Here is a 17,235-nt window from a genome sequence, read left to right as displayed (position 1 = left end):
TCACACCTGGCTGATATGTTATACTAACATTCGATACCTAAAAATCAGACTCACCTTCCACAGGAAATTCCTACAAATTCTCTTATCACTAGGGTCAGTTCCCAGGGACTAGAAGCTTAAAATATGCCCCCCAAATCAGCCCCTACATGACCCCTAGGCAACTACTAATCTGCTTTCTCATTATACTTTGTAGTTTTGTGATTTTAAATAAATGGAAGCATACAGTATTTATTTACCTGGCTTCTTTCACACAACATTGAGATTCATCCATGTGGTGTGTACCAATTTTTGTCCCCTTCTTATCGCTAAATAGTATTCCACTGTATGGTTATACCATAATTTATCCACTCAGTTACCAATGGATATTTTGGCTATTACAAATAAAGCTATGAAAATGTGTGAACTAGTCTTCATGTGGACATATACTTTCGTTTCTCTAGGGTAAATACCCAGGGGTGGAATGGCTGAGTCATATAAAATGTGTATATATAACTTTTAAGGAATTGTTCAGCTCTTCCACAGCAGTTGTAGCATTTAGCACTGCCACCACCACTGCAAGAGGGTTTCAGATGCTTCACATCCTTAACACTTGATAGGGTTGTTTTTATTTTTCAAACTTAAAACAATTCTGAAAGGTATGTAGCAGTTTCTGGTTGTCACTTAATTTGCACTTCCTTAATGACTAATGTTGAGCATCTTTTCATGCACTTATGTTCCATCTCATACATATCCTAGTTCTTTACAGATACAAATCCTTTGTTGGCTATGTTCTGAAAATATGTCCCCCCAGTCTGTTCTTGCCTTTTCATTTGCTTGTCTTTCAAAAAGTTTTTAAAATTTACAAATTTTAATTTGAAGTTGGTGCTTTTTTGTGTCCTATTTGAGAACTCTCTGCCAAACCCAAAGTCACTAAGAACTTTTCTATATAATCTTCTAGAAGTTATATGGTTTAAGCTACTACCTTAGTTTTTTAATCCCCTTCAATTCCCTCTCCTTTTGCTCCCCACCATCAAATCCTGGCATTTTACAAAAATACTTTCTATTTGCCAAGTCCCTATTCTACTTACCTATTTTCTTTCTTAAGCATGCTAAAGGCCTCTCAACTGATTCTCCTCGTGCTCTAATCCAGAATATTCTTCAATTCCTTTTTAAATTTACCTATTCTTTAATTCTATCTTTAGGCTAGTGACCCACACCTGAAACATACAGGGCCACACTAATGTAATTGCCACTAGCTTCTTGTTATCGGGGAACCTGCCCCAATAGTTACGTAGGTTCTTTTCTATTTTCCCTAAGCGTCGGCTGGTTTGAGAAATAAAGGGACAGAGTACAAAAGAGAGGTTTTAAAGCTGGGCGTCCAGGGGAGACATCACATGTCGGTAGGTTCCATGATGCCCCCCAAGCCGCAAAACCAGCAAGTTTTTATTAGGGACTTTCAAAAGGAGACGGAGTGTGCGAATAGGTATGGGTCACAGAGATCACGTTCCTCACAAGGTAATAGAATATCACAAGGCAAACGGAGGCAGGGCGAGATCACAGGAACACAGGACCACAGGACCGGGGCGAAACTAAAATTGCTAATGAAGTTTCGGGCACCATTGTCATTGATAACATCTTATCAGGAGACAGGGTTTTGAGAGCAACCGGTCTGACCAAAATTTATTAGGCGGCAATCTCCTCTTCCTAATAAGCCTGGGAGCGCTATGGGAGACTGGGGTCTATTTCACCCCTGCAGTCTACAGACCATAGAAGATGGCCACACCCGGGGGGCCATCTATAGACCCACCCCCAGGCACGTATTCTCTTTCCCAGGGATGTTCCTTGCTGAGAAAAAGAATTCAGTGATGTTTCTCCCATTTGCTTTTGAAAGAAGAGAAATATGGCTCTGTTCCGCCTGGCTCACCGGCGGTCACAGTTTAAGGTTATCTCTCGTTTCCTAAACATTGCTGTTATCCTGTTCTTTTTTCAAAGTGCCCAGATTTCATATTGTTCAAACACACATGCTCTACAATTTGTGCAGTTAATGCAATTATCACAGGGTACTGAGGCAACATACATCCTCCTCGGCTTAAGAGATGACAGAATTAAGAGATTAAAGACAGGCATAGGAAATCACAAGGGTATTGATTGGAGAAGTGATAAGTGTCCATGAAATCTTCACAATTTATGTTTAGAGATTGCAGTAAAGACAGGCATGAGAAATTATAAAAGTATTAATTTGGGTAACTAATAAATGTCCATGAAATCTTCACAATTCACATTCTTCTGCCATGGCTTCAGCCGGTCCCTCCTTTTGGGGTCCCTGACTTCCCGTAAACACTTGTAGTGACTTAAATTAAAATGTCCATACCTCAGTCACACTAGCCACACAGAAATGGCTACCATACTATACAGCAGATATTCTCATCATCCCAATAAGTTCCACCGGACAATGTTGTTATAGATTAATAATAGCTTCCATTTTTAAGGAACTTATTCTAGACACTAAAGGTTTTAATCTTCATGATAACACTATGAGGTAGGCTTTATCTCAGTATTAAAGAAAATTAAGGCCAGGCGCAGTGGCTCACGCCTGTAATCCCAACACTTTGGAGGGCGAAGCAGGTGGATCGCCTGATGCCAGGAATTCGAGACCAGTCTGGGCAACATGGCAAAACTCCATCTATACAAAAAATTAGCTGGGTGTGGTGGCACGCACCTGTAGTCTCAGCTACTTGGGAGGCTGAAGTGGGAAGATCACTTGTGCCCAGCAGGTGGAGGCTGAAGTGAGCTGAGATTGCACCCCTGCACTCCCGCCTGGGTGACAGAGTGAGATCCTGTCTCAAAAAAAAAAAAAAAAAAAAAAAAAGAGAGAGAGAAAATTAAGGTTCTGTAAGGATACTTACCTAAAACAATCCTTTCAAAAGCTTGAGGCCAGGCGTGGTGCCTCACACCTGTCATCCCAGCACTTTGGGAGGTCGAGGTGGGCGGATCACTTGAGGTCAGGAGTTCGAGACCAGCCTGGCCAACATGGTGAAACTCCGTCTCTACTAAAAATACAAAAATTAGCCAGGTGTGGTGGCAGGCACCCGTAACCGCAGCTACCCAGGAGGCTGAGGCAGAATCATTTGAACCAGGGAGGCAGAGGTTGCAGTGAGATCGTGCCATTGCACTCCAGCCTGGGTAACAAGAGCAAGACTCTGTCTCAAAGGGGGAAAAAAAAAAAAAAAGCATAAAGCATGACATGACATTGCTCTTTATTGCCAATTTATACAAAACTACTTGTATGCCTCTCACAGAACTGTTTCAATTCCAATGCTGCATACTCCTAGTTTGTACTTTTCCTCCTTCAAAACTTAGTATATATGGGAAATCCCTAATGAATCTGACCCCACTCTTATTCTTCAATATTTACATACTTTGCACTATACCAATATGTGAAATAGAAAAGCTCCATATTTTCAGCTATTCCTGTTTTTTCCATCGAACTTTTACCCACTTCTCACTTTGTTTCTCTAGGATTATCACCATCATCCACCATTTTAAGCTTCCAAGAAGAGTCTGATCCTGCTAGCCAGTTGAGCGTCTCGCTGGCTAATCACATTCACTCGAAAAGCTTTTGGAAAATAGATTCTCATGCTCCATTCCAAAAACTACTTGTTAATATCAATAGCGTCACTGTAAGTGAGCTTGAGGTACAACAAAGTTTGGGAGTTAAAACCTCAGCTATCTCAGTCTAAATACTTTGTTCGTTTTATCCTTGTTTCCTCCAAGGTAGTTAGCAAAAGAATGGAAAGAGAACAACATAAAAGCATAGAAACAGACAAATTTTCTACACATACTCCTTATACTTCATTATTCTAAGTTATACACAATGTTCAACAGGAGTTTGAAGTTTATTTAGTAATATACATAAGTCATGGCTGACAACTGAGAAAATCCTATTCACATAAACCATCATAGATTAAAAATACATACTATTTGTACTTTAATACAATAGGGTCCCAGGATTCAAACAAGGAAGCTTGATTCCAGAGTTGGCATTATGTAGTTACGTACTCTGCTACAAAGAACTAGTGGAGGTAAACTTCGGCAGTAAAATTCTCAACAGTCAAATATTAATGCATTTCATATACACGGCTTTGCATCCGTAGAGGAAGATACAATTCCTTCAGCACATGTGCCAATTTCTGAGTCTTCCACTACAGAATCCTCAACAGTTTCTTCTTCCGAATCAAATTCCTGATTATCCAGTGATTCAAAGTTATCCAGAGGTTCACCATTCAGTCTCTTTTAAAGAATAAATCAATAATTTATTGTAAAAATGTTAAAACCTAAGTTGATCAGCATACTGATATAGCTATGAGGTTTTTTTCATCTTGCCCCTCAATAAATTCATTTATAAACAGTGTTATATCAAAGTCTCTACCATGCTAGATCATAGTCAGCAAAGTCAAAGTGTTTAATAATTTGCCTTTTTTTTAAAAGCACTGAAATTATTTCAGAGTATAAACAGGTACTTCCCCAATCAGTTGCAGGGACAACTAGGTGTTCTACGTTTCCAATCAGCTATGAACTAATACTTTTAAGGCAGTTAACAGAGCTACCACAGTATCTCCAAATGAAAACTTCAAACATTAATTATATCATGGATCTCAAAGGTAAGGTCACAATTCAGTTACATGAAGTTTTGATTTGAAACACTTTCTTCCTATCAGCAAGAAAAATTTTTTGCAAACATGAATAAATAAATCTTAAAATATTTTTAAGGTCAAGTCTGATAAAGCAACACTTACCAGGCTAATTCTTACAAACATATTAGCTACTTACAAAATGTTTTAAATTCCTATAAAACCACAAAACTTTAATTTAGTGTACAAATTATCAATTTTATATATGACAGTAATGTCAAGCTGGTATTAAAATTAAAACTACCTAAAAATGTGTCAACTATGAAATAATTTTCTATACATATTTTCCAGGGATAATTCCTTTTAATAACTCTACCAAAAAAGATGGTCTTTTGCTTCATAATAATAATTAAGTTACTGAACTTTTACTCTGTGCAAGTACTCCTTGCAATTGTCCATCTATTATAACTCATTTAATTCTCATAACAAGTCTATAAGGTAAGCAACATTACTCTCATTTTATGGATGAGGAAGATGAAGCCCTGACCAGATAAACCCACTCTACCCAGCAAACTTAATGGTGTTAGGAAGGAAGTTAAGTCTTAAATCCAGGAAATCTGATTCCAGAGCCCAAACACTTCAAAGTGATCACACTATACTACTTCAACTTTATAGAAAAATACATACATTTGAACCAGGTAACTATTAAATTACCTACCTCTAGTAGCTCTGCCATATACTGTACATGTTCTGCTACTTCCGCCAATTCTTTATTCTCCTTTTTCAGGCGGGCAATTTCATTGTCCTTTTGTTCAATTTCTTTATGAAGCTGTATTACATAAATAAAGCTCAGTATTCTATAGATTTGCTATGCTATAAATCAAATTACATGCCTCCAGGTATATAATAACATGGAGGACATGTAGCATAGAATTGACTCTCAACACAACAGGATTCATTTTGTCAAGAGCTGCCTTTTTACTTAAACTTTTCTTAAGCCAATATTAAAGCTAGCTCATATTGCTCTAATGAACTATGCTAAGCAGCAAAACAATCCTGGAATTTTAAAAAATGGTACAAATCATACTCAATACATACTTTCTCATTTTCCTTAAGTGCTTCATACAGCGCCTTTCTCCGTTTTTCTGCCACTTCTTTCCAATATTGAGAGGATGGATTTTCTAAAATAATATTTTACATATAACTTTAAAAATCATTACTGTCAAAACCCAGTAATTTCTGTTTCAAAAAAATTTCCAATCTTAGTACCCCCATATTGTTTAGTAATACTCATTTTTAAAAGATTAAAGTTAAAAAATAAAATCAACATTATTCTATTTTCCCCAACATTTCAAAGATTTCAATCCTTCAGAAGAATTACAACAAAAGTACAACACGTATGTATTTATCTTCCACCTAGATTACTAAAGATTTTTGCAACACATTTGTTTTGTGAGGTCGTGTCTTTTTATGTAACACTGATATTTTTACAAAGTCCAGCTCAATTATTTTGTACACTGTCCTTAATTTTTTATTTCTGTCTCCATGATTAGATTCAAACTAAACATTTTTGGCAGGAATACTATATAAGTATAGTATAAGAATACTATATAAGTATGTGTCCTCAGTATATCATCAAGAAGCACATATCAATCTGTCATGATACTGGAGATGTTAAATTTGATCATTTGATTAAGATGCTATCTATCAGATTTCTGCCTTGTAAAGATAACTTTTTCCCTTAGTAATTAACTAGTGATCTGTAGAGTAAAATATTTGAGACTGTGTCAATACCCTGTCGTCCAACAACTTTTTACCTAAGTTTAATTCCATTGATGATTGATGTTTCTGGCTTATATATATTACTTGTATGGTGGATGGAAAACCGATTTTTTTTCACTTACGTAATTCCTTCTACATGTAGTAGTTACCATTATTCTATAAATAAAAACTTTTCCTACCTATCCCAATTTAAAAGAAAATCTATTAGTATGGACTCATATGTCCTTTTTTATTCAACGTATTATAATCCATTCTTGTCGTTATTAATTTTGATGCTCAAATTTTCCCAACTGTAGTCTGTGAGAATCCTTTCAAGATGACATGTGTTCTTTCAACATGTCCACCCGTTTTTGAGTACTTTCTTATTTTCTGTCACAAGATAATCCACGATCACCTAAAGTTTCCCTGCCCCTGACCTGGAATCAGCAATTTCTCCAAGGAACTTTAGTGAAGATAGTGTTTACAAACCAAGAACTGGATACACGGTGTGCTTCTTTGTACAGAGGTGTAGTTTGTTTCTACCTGTTTAGGGGCAGTGCTAGGAAATGTAATACTTCAACATGTTATTCATTTGCTCAATCCTAAAATATACACAATTGTTTTTTCAAAATTACATTAATACCACTGTCAACAAATATAATAAAGTTCAAACAACAAATGTAATAAAGTTTGGGATTTCTTTGCAGTTATTTTAATGTTTACCATATATCCCAGAGGGTTACATGGATAATGTTTTCCACCTGTGGTTATATTACCAATATGACACATAGTTATTTGTCTTGATATTTAACTTTAGCAGTTTAACTAATCCTTGATTTAATTTTTAACCTAATCAGATACGAGTATCACAAATCCTGCTCTTTAATCTACAATACTTTTAAAGAGCTTCTTTATTTCTGTCCAGTCAACCTTTCCTAATTTTACCTAATAAAAATCCTACTGTCTACTTCTCTTCTTCCTGTCTTCAAGGCAATTCAAAATGAGTCCAAATGTTACCGCGACCTTCAGCAAGTCAATTAACTTCTCTAGGCCTCAATTTTACCATCACTAATTAACATCCAATGACCTATAATTCATACAGAAATAATAATCTTCCATAATGCTTATAAAACATCAGTTGCTTCTTCTTCTGATGTATACTGCCATTCTATTAAAAACTAGTATTTATTACAGGCATAATTCTTCTCATTCATCTTTACTCTCTTCATCCATATTTTTATTGGTTTCCTTATGCCATAGTCTCCTGGAATATTCAAATTCCTTTCATACCTCAAACTCATTATCTAAACATTTTTCTTCTAAAAAGCCTATTTCCAAGTCTTGTAAACCCTTACAAGGCAATCCAATTATCAGAGCTGTCATGTTAGTAACTATCCTTTCCCCCTACCCTTTTTTTTCCTTCAGAGACCGGGTCTTGCCCTGTCTCCCAGGCTGGAGTGCAGTGGTGCTATCACAGCTCATTGCGGCCACAAACTCCTAGGCTCAAGTGATCCTCCTGACTCAGCCTCCTGAGTAGCTGGAAATACAGGCACAAGCCACCATGCTCAGCTAATTTTTTCATAGAGAGAGAGAGCCTCACTGTGTTGTCCAGGCTAGTCTCAAACTCCTAGACTCAAGCCATCCTCCTGTCTCAACCTCCTAAATTACTGGGATTACAGGTGTGAGCCACTGCACTGGGCCTCCTTTTCCTAATATTTCATCCACACATGGATCTTGTCAAACAAATGGTCACATATAAAAACATTTATAGTGCTGTTATACTATCCCCAGATTACGGTAATTGGCAGAATTCATAATAGTATTAACAAATTTTTCCTTATATCATAATTTAAAATTTTAAGACAAAAGTTATCTATTTTTTCATACCTTTAATCATAAGATCAAACGACTCCTGGGTGACTCCACCAAGATTTTTATTTTCACTAGATTCTGGGACAATAACCCCAGGGCTGGAAGTTGTAGATGTTAACTGGTCATTCCGATGTTTCCTTTTGGACAAGCCTGTGGACAGCTATAATGAAAACACTTGTCAACTGTATTTACTTTGATTTAATTAATGAGAAATTAGGTGGTTTTTCATTTATGTATTAAAAAAAGAGAACACATATCTATCTTTTTTTTACATCTCTGGATCTTTAAAAAAGTTACACAATTAAAAATTCTAACAAAATGTATAGTAACATTTTAGGAATTTTATTTGCAACAATTATTTTGGATTAGACTGGGGTCTAGAGCTTAGCTGAAATTATTATTTTTTAAAAATTTTCATTTTTATTTTTATTTTAGACAGAGTCTCACTCTGTCACCCAAGTTGGAGTGCAGTGGTGTGACCTTGGCTCACTGCAACCTCCACCTCCTGGGTTTAAGTGATTCTCCTGCCTCAAGCCTCCCGAGCAGCTGAGATTACAGGTGTGTGCCACCATGCCTGTCTAATTTTTTTGTACTTTTAGTAGAGACGGGGTTTCACCACGTTGGCCAGGCTTGTCTCAAGCTTCTGACCTCAGGCGATCCACCCACCTTGGCCTCCCAAAGTGCTGGGATAACAGGCGTGAGCCACCGCACCCGGCGAACTTTTTTTTTTTTTTTTTTTTTTTTTAGACGGAGTCTCGCTCTATCGCCCAGGCTGGAGTGCAGTGGCGCAATCTCGGCTCACTGCAAGCTCCGCCTCCTGGGTTCACGCCATTCTCCTGCCTCAGCCTCTCTGAGTAGCTGGGACTACAGGCGCCCGCCACCACACCACGCCCGGCTAATTTTTTGTATTTTTAGTAGAGACGGGGTTTCACCGTGGTCTCGATCTCCTGACCTCGTGATCCGCCCGCTTCGGCCTCCCAAAGTGCTGGGATTACAAGCGTGAGCCACCGCGCCCGGCCAAACTTCTTAAATTGAACAATTAAAACCAAAATCACTTATTTGGGAAATATATAACTGTTATTCCCAAATTTCAAAAATTTATGTGTTTCTGACCAAGAAAATAGTAGAAATGTTTTTAATGTAGACATTGTATCACCAGTACCCCATTTTATCCATACAGTGGATACCTCATTTTCTCTTCCAACAAGAGATCCAGATGCGGAAGGCTGAATCATCTTCAGAGTTCTTCTTGGGACAGAACTATTCTAAAAAGTCAACATAATTCATTATCTTGTTACTGAGTTGCAATATGGTTATTTAGTTACTGAACTGCTATGTGGTTATTTAGTTACTGAGTTTCTGTATGGAGTGTTACTCTTAGTCCTTCTATAATTTAGTGGGGGAAAAGAAACACTAACACAAACATTTGGTCTGCTATATAATTGTATAAGGTTACCTATGAACAAGACACTGGTTTAATCAACTGACAAACTTGTTATTTCCAAAAATTATAATAAAGTTTGAAGAATTCTTAAGAATGAATCATATTATCCAAACTAGACACAAACACACGTAACTTCTCTCATTTCAATGCATGCTCTTGCTATGGTCATTTTGTTAATCATATCTAGTTAAAACAAACGTAACAAAATTTCTCAGCTCCAATGAACAGTTTCAAACCAGGTATGACAAAATTCTAATACAAGAAGGCTATCTGTATTCTCTCTGAAAAATTTTCCACACAGAAACTAAAAACTTACAGGTACTCTTTTATAAAACCAAACGTCGTAACATTTATGGTATGAACTCACCAAACAGGTAAACTGGAAGAAAAGGTTAATCATTTACACTGCAAAGTATTTCTTTCCCTAATCAAAAAGATTCATTTCAGGCCTCCTTAAATCATGAATATCCCCCAAATACTCATATGTACTCACCAAAAGAAAGTAACTTTCCAGAACATACTTTACACAAAACAAAGTACATGTGTAATAGACATCCCCCCTCAACCATTACCTGATAGTAGAAGCAGTTCTGCTTCAAGCCCATTCATTGGAAAGTGGCTAAAATATCAGTGCCTGAGGCATACTAAAATACTCTAAAATGCCCAAGCTATTGTTTTGGTGAAAATATTGCCTTCCTTGTAATATGTAAACAACTTCCTGTATATTTCATGATCTGAAAGTTCTCTCTTATTTTTGCAAAATATCATTAGTTATACTGCCACCATGGGATAGCAAACAATGGTGAATACTCAAACAAGGTTAGCAAGAACATGATACCATACCAGCGTGAGAAAGTTACTGATTCCAAACTGTACTTCACATGACAAGAGTTCACCTTTCCCACGGTAAAGTTTCTACTGCTGATTATTATCTCACCATTTAACTGAAGAACAAATGCCAGCTACTGTGAGAACAAATATTACACCAACATTTCAGATATAATTTAGATTATAGATTAGTCAACAGTCTCCAGACAAATAAAAGAAAATGTAACGTTGGAACCTTACTAACAAGAGGTGTTATTTAAATGCTTTCTGTTAATAATGGTCAAAGAAGCCAGCTAAGTAACTGTCACCAAAAAAAAAAAAAAAAGACCATTTCCAAGATGTAACTTTTATTTATATAAGCTATTTAGACTTTTGCCTAAAACAATGTAATATTACTATTATTATTTTCTGTATATAGAGTACGCATTGGGATAACAGACTCTTAAAGCCAGAAAGTTTCTTGTATATTAATGGGTCTTAACCTTTTTGGAAAACTATTTAATATTCTGCGAATCCTCTCCCAAAAAAAATTCACATAAAAGCACATTCACACAGAATTTTGCATGCAACTCACAAGGATCTAGTTCTAGTCCAGTTCTCTCAATTTACAGATGAGTAAACTGAGGCTGAAATGCTAACTAACCCACCCAAGGTCTCACTTTTGGAGGTAGAACCAAAACCAAACAGAACCTAGTACACTTTATATCCAAGATAGTTTTACCGTAGCTAGTAAACACAAGACTTTCTTTAAAATGTAATCTGCTGGAAATATATAAATTATTTGGCTGTGACTTGCTTCAAATTAATCCATTGAAGGAAAAGTAGAGTAAATAAGGACATAGATGAAACCAGATTGGCCATATAGTGGTAATTGCTGAAGTTGGAAAAGTAAATTATTAAAATACTCTACTTTTTAATATTTCAAAAATTTCAAAACAAAAATTTTAAATAATCACACGCAAAGCACAGTGGGAAGATGCCATCATCCTAAATGGAAGCTAATGGAGTCAAATTCACAAATTGTCAATGCAAACTATTATTCAAGAAAAATAATGTAAGAATCCTAAGAAAAGCAAGGCAAACAAAAAACCCATCAAAAGGTACTTGCTTATACTTATCAATGGCTTTTAGGTACTCGATTTAGTTTACTTAATATTAAAAAAAATTTTTTTTAGGTACAGGGTCTTACTCTGTCACCCAGGCTGGAGTGCAGTGGAGCAATCATAACTCACCGAAGCCCAAACTCCTAGGCTCAAGCAATTCCTCCCACATCCAGCCTCCCAGTAGCTGGGATTACCAGTGGGTGCCACCACATCCAGCTAATTATGGTTTTTTAGAAACAGGGTCTCCCTTTGTTGCCCAGGCTGTTCTCAAACTCCTGAGCTCAATTAATCCTCCTACTTCAGCCTCCCGAGTAGCTAGGATCACAGGCATGAGCCACCATGGGCACCTGGCTCTTTATTTAATTTAAACCCACAAATTGATAGCTTTCCTGAAGATGTGGTCCAATTCCCAAGGTATTCATACAATTTAAGTTGTGTGGAAGGACCTAGCTAAATTGTAAATTCACTTAGAACCATAAATATGAATCTAGTCAAAATTATAAACTCAAAACTAAACAAACTCTGTCCTGTTGTCATAAGAATAAATACTTGGAATAAGATTTCCAGTGAAAGTATCATATAGGGATTCAAAAAATATCGCAAATCAAATAGGTTAGATGGTAATGAATATGGTATACTCTAGAAAAATGTGTAATATAATGCAAAACATATCTGTGGTCAAAGACCCTTAATTCTGAAGATATACACAAGGGATTTTAATAACATCATTTCATGAAATATAAGAGTAGAAACAAAGCAGTAATAATCTTATACATAGAAAATCCTAAAGATACTTCTGGAATCTTCACAGAGAAAATACAAAAAGAAAAGAAAATCCTGAAGAACCTACTAAAAAACAATTAGAAGTAATAAACAAGTTCAGCAAGGTTTCAGGACAGAATCAAGATACAAAAGTCAATTATTTTCCTATACAGTAGCAATGACCAAATGAGAATGAAATTAAGGAAACAATTCCATTCACAATAACCTCAAAAAGAATACTTAGGAAAAAATTTAACATAATAGTGTAAAATTCATGCTCTGAAAACTACAAAATACTGTTGAAAGACCAAAATAAGAGACAACCCATATTCTTGGGTCAGACTTAATATTCAACCGTAATTAGTTTTTTTAAAACGTTCTGTATTGTTACTCATCGTCTGACTAACTCAAGGCTTACAGAAATTATGGCCAGGCTAAATTTGGCTAAATTATGTCAAAATACTTTTAGCCCCATGCTTTCTATAAAAAAAAAAATTAAAGTTATTAAATCACATACCTTTATATTCTCTTTGATTTCTTCTTGTTTCTGCTTCATACTGGGATTCATTATGTAGATGGTGAAGCACAGAAGACTAGTAATTAAAAAACAATATGGTTTGCACCCCTGAAGGTGGAGTCTAAGTTTAAAATACTTACAATCATAAAAATTATACTATTGTACAGTAGAACTATTATTTTTTCTCTCTTAATCTAAACTCAGCCCTGTCAATGATTAAGGTGACTAAAGTTAATGACTCTTGATATCTATACTTTATATATATACACACATAAGAATTATGGCTGAAAAAATGAAATTAACGTATTTTAAACCAACTTCTAAAACTGGTTTAAAATTTCTAAACATATTGTCCTGGATTAGTCACCAGAAAAAGCAAAATAAACAGATATTAGGGTATGCCCAGGTCCATCCTAAAGAACAGCATCTTAACTTTCCTGATTCAAAGACAGATTTAAGGTATAATAAACTGGGCTCTGACAATAACTTAATATGGACTTAATATCTGGTCAAATTAGATCATGCATTTACATTTGTAGGAAAAGTTTAACCAGTAACATGAACTGAAGGACTAACAAGCAAGAAAGAGGGAAAAGGTAGAAAGGGATCTACGTAATGTGGTTAACTAGACCACTGGGCCAAACTCAGCATCTGAACTGCTCCTCCACTGCCCACTGCCCACTACCCACTGGTCCCTGCCGTGTCTGCGCCTGTGCCTCGTTGATAGATGTCCCTAATTTTTGTGGCCATGCCTTTACTCAGTGCAGTGGCTTTTCTAACAATACATTTTACCTTGTGTCCTGGTGCGCACACACACATGTGCAAACAAAAAAGCTTAGGAAAGGCCGGGCGTGATGGCTCACATCTGTAATCCCAGCACTTTGGGAGGTCGAGGCAGGCGGATCACCTGCATGATCACCAAAGTGCTGGGAGGTCGAGGCAAGCGGATCACCTGAGGTCAGGAGTTTGAAACCAACCTGGCCAATATGGTGAAACTCCGACTCTACCAAAAAAATACAAAAATTAGCCGGACGTGGTGGTGCTCGTCTGTAGTCCCAGCTACTCGGAAGGCTGAGGCAGGAGTATCGCTTGAACCCGACAGGTGGAGGTGGCAGTGAGCCGAGATCCTGCCACTGCACTCCAGCCCGGGCAACACAGCGAGACTCCGTCTCAAAAAAAAAAAAAAAAAAAAAAAAAAGAAAAGAAAAGAAAAAAAAGCTTAGAAAACAAAACAATCTAATTTGTGCGGGCATCCTGCTATTTTCTACTCTATTTAACGTTAAGAAAATGGTGTTTGGGCCCCAGTAAACAGACCCCAGGCAATGTTCTTCAAACTGCGGGTCGCGGGCCGTGATCTCGAAATTATTTAGTGAGTCATGAGCAACACTGCTTAGAAAAATGCAGCTGAACAGAATGGAATTGAAGAGACGAGAAACACTGCTTCCATCAACGTCTCATATGGTTAGATAGCTGTGTCCTAGGTTGCGATGTAAAACGTACCTTAGTGTGAAAAAAGCTGAAAGCCACTTAGCATTGTTTCCCACGCCTGTCAGCGACCTTGCAACCCCTACTTGCTTGTTATTCTCCAGTTCCTTTAATAGCTAGATTAAAAACCCTGGCATAGGACAGGGTCCATGCGAAACCCGTATCAACAACGCCAGTATCCGTTTAATGGGAGACGCAGGATTCAGCCACCTCTTTCCATGAACCAAATTTGCAGATCCCTCAGATGAGGACCAGCCATTTAACTGCCAAGAGGATGGATGCTTCTCCTCATCCCCACAGCTAAGCACGCCCAGGCTGAGTCCCTCACCCGCGTTGCACTCCCCAAGCCCGGACCCAGCCAACTAGTCCCTGAGGCCCAGCGCCAGGCTAGGGGGCGGGCAGTGTGGCCCCGCGCGTCCGAGCCTACCAACAGCGGCGCGCGCCTCTGGGAACTGCGCCAGCCAGCCAATAGGAAGCGCGGAAGTGAGAGCGCGCCAAAACCGACCCAGCCAATGGGGCAGTCCCTCGACTCACCTCCCAACCCCGCCCCGGCTCCCGCGACCGTTCAACAACTCCTTCGCCCTTACCCCGGCCGCGGCCCCGCAGCTGTCAAAGTAGGACGCGGCTTCAGAGGTTGGCCGAAGCGAAAGCGAGTCGTCTAGAGGCTGTGCGCCTTACGCCCCTGCGCACCCACTTCCTGCCGCCTCTTGCACACTTACTGGGTGGAGACGCTCAATCCTCGCAGCGAACGCAGGTAGCTATGGCTGCAGCACCTCGCAAAAGGCCACAGCTCACCTACGGTGATCCCCACGGTCGCTGGAGTGTCCGGCGCGCTCTGCAGTAAAGCCCTACTAACTCTGCTCGCCCGCTCCGAACAACCACGTGACCAACTGGCGCAGACGAGGGGCGGGGCCTCTGGAATCCCGCGAATCGCCTCTTCCCTCGGCCCCGCCCCTGCCTGCGCCTGCGCCGTCAACGGTAGGGAGTACTGAAGGACGGTGGGGGTTTTCTGCTGGCTGGGAGGCCTGTACGCTTTGACCCTCCTCTCCGACCCTGGTCTTGGAACTTCCTTAAAATGCAGTTTTAGCCCTTTACGAAAGGGAGAAAGATTTGCCTCCATTAGTCTTTAGCACCGGAAGAACAAAATATTGTATGTGCATATATATTAATATGTAGTACACGACATATATTTGTGTAAAGCCCTGGCTCCACGGACTCGTAGTTGTATCAGGGGCTTTTATATTTTGACTTTTTGTGTTTTGACTATGTTGTGGTGCAGTACGAATTGTTCAGGAGACAACCGATTATCAGTTAATCCTGCAGCTATTCATTGAGCGCCTTATACGTGCCAATTACTACTGTTCTAGGCACTGAAATTACAATTACTGTTGCAATTTGAAGGAGCAGAAACACCTTGGTAATAATTACGTCTAGCCTTTTCTTTCTTTCTTTCTTTCTTTTTTTTTTTTTTTAATTGAAACGGAGTCTCGCTCTGTCACCCAGGCTGGAGTGCAGTGGCGCGATCTCCGCTCACTGCAAGCTCCGCCTCCCGGGTTCAAGCGATTCTCCTGCCTCAGCCTCCCGAGTAGCTGGGACTACAGACAAAGGGAGACCCTGTCTCAAAAAAAATTTAATTTTAAAATATTTTAAAAATAAAAGAAGGAAGGCGTTATCGAGTACAAATAAGGGACATATTACCAAATGCAATGTATGGATCTCGTCTGAACTAAACACTGTATTTAAAAAAATACCCAAGGGAAATTTGAACACTGACTGAATGTTTTGGGATGGTAAGATATGAGTTGTTTAAGGTTACCTGATTAGCAATGGGTTAAAAAAAGAGATTAGTCGTAATGACAATATTGTGGGTTTTATTTTAATAGCTTCTACCTATAAATGGTACAGATGAAATTTTATACCATATATTTTCTTTGAAATAATTATTGAGAGAAGCAAGGGAAAAGGTATAAATCAAGCTTTCTTAGTATGGGCACTATTGACATTTTAGACTGGGCAAATTGTTCGTTGTGGGAGGCTGTCCTGGGCATTGTATGCTGTTTAGCAGCATCCCTGGCTTCTACCCTCTAGCTACCAGGAGTACATCCCAATTGTGAAGACCAAAAATGTCTGCAGACCTTGTCAGATAACCTTCCGCAGGGCAAAATCATCCCCAGTTGAAAACCACTGGTATGAATAAAACAGTATTGGCCTTGTGTTGATAACTGCTGAGGCTAGTATGGATGAGTACATGAAGATTTTTTATTCACTCCCTCTACTTTTATATATGTTTGGAATTTTCAATAATAATTTTTTTTTTTTTTGAGACGGAGTCTTGCGCTGTCGCCCGGGCTGGAGTGCAATGGTGCAACCTCAATTCACTGCAACCTCTGCCCCCCAGGTTCAAGCGATTCTCCTGCCTCAGCCTCCCAAGTAGCTGGGATTACAGGTGCCCACCACCACACCCAGCTAATTTTTTGTAGTTTTAGTAGAGACAGGGTTCCACTATGTTGGCCGGGCTGGTCTTGAACTCCTGATCTCGTGATCCGCCCACCTTGGCCTCCCAAAGTGCTGGGATTACAGGCGTGAACCACCGTACCTGGCCAATAATAAAATTTTTAAAATATTAATTTAAAAAGGATTAAATGATGGGAAAAGGAGGTAGAAATACGGAAAATGTTTAGCCATAAAAACTTGAGCAACCACTGGGTGCCATGGCTCATGCCTGTAATCCCAGCACTTTGGGAGGCTGAGGCCGGCGGATCACCCTGAGGTCAGGGGTTCAAGGCCAACCTGGGCAACATGGTGAAAACCTGTCTCTACTAAAAATACAAAAGTTATCCAGGCATGGTGGCA

The 17,235-nt window shown here is 38.6% G+C and overlaps 1 protein-coding gene across 4 annotated transcripts; it reads right to left on the bottom strand.

Annotated features, from left to right (window-relative positions):
* Nucleotides 1-3,807: 3,807 nt before the first annotated feature.
* Nucleotides 3,808-15,277, bottom strand: GMNN (geminin DNA replication inhibitor). Of its 4 annotated transcripts, none has more exons than XM_004088746.3 (7): nt 15,102-15,277; nt 12,898-12,973; nt 9,431-9,508; nt 8,259-8,403; nt 5,709-5,791; nt 5,329-5,439; nt 3,808-4,269 (listed from the first exon to the last, which is right to left on the bottom strand). In XM_004088746.3, exons 2-7 carry the CDS (start codon nt 12,946-12,948, stop codon nt 4,108-4,110), a joined length of 630 nt encoding a protein of 209 aa, XP_004088794.1. In that variant the 5' UTR covers nt 12,949-12,973; nt 15,102-15,277; the 3' UTR covers nt 3,808-4,107. The 4 variants fall into 4 exon arrangements, with proteins under 4 accessions (XP_004088794.1, XP_003263618.1, XP_030673245.1 ...); XM_003263570.4 differs by having other exon boundaries at nt 14,970-15,275; XM_030817385.1 differs by lacking the exon at nt 15,102-15,277 and adding an exon at nt 14,593-14,670.
* Nucleotides 15,278-17,235: the final 1,958 nt, after the last annotated feature.

This window comes from Nomascus leucogenys, chromosome 8, assembly GCF_006542625.1.
Source record: "Nomascus leucogenys isolate Asia chromosome 8, Asia_NLE_v1, whole genome shotgun sequence".
Lineage (NCBI taxonomy): Eukaryota > Metazoa > Chordata > Mammalia > Primates > Hylobatidae > Nomascus > Nomascus leucogenys.
This window is presented reverse-complemented; position numbering and strand designations above follow the sequence as displayed.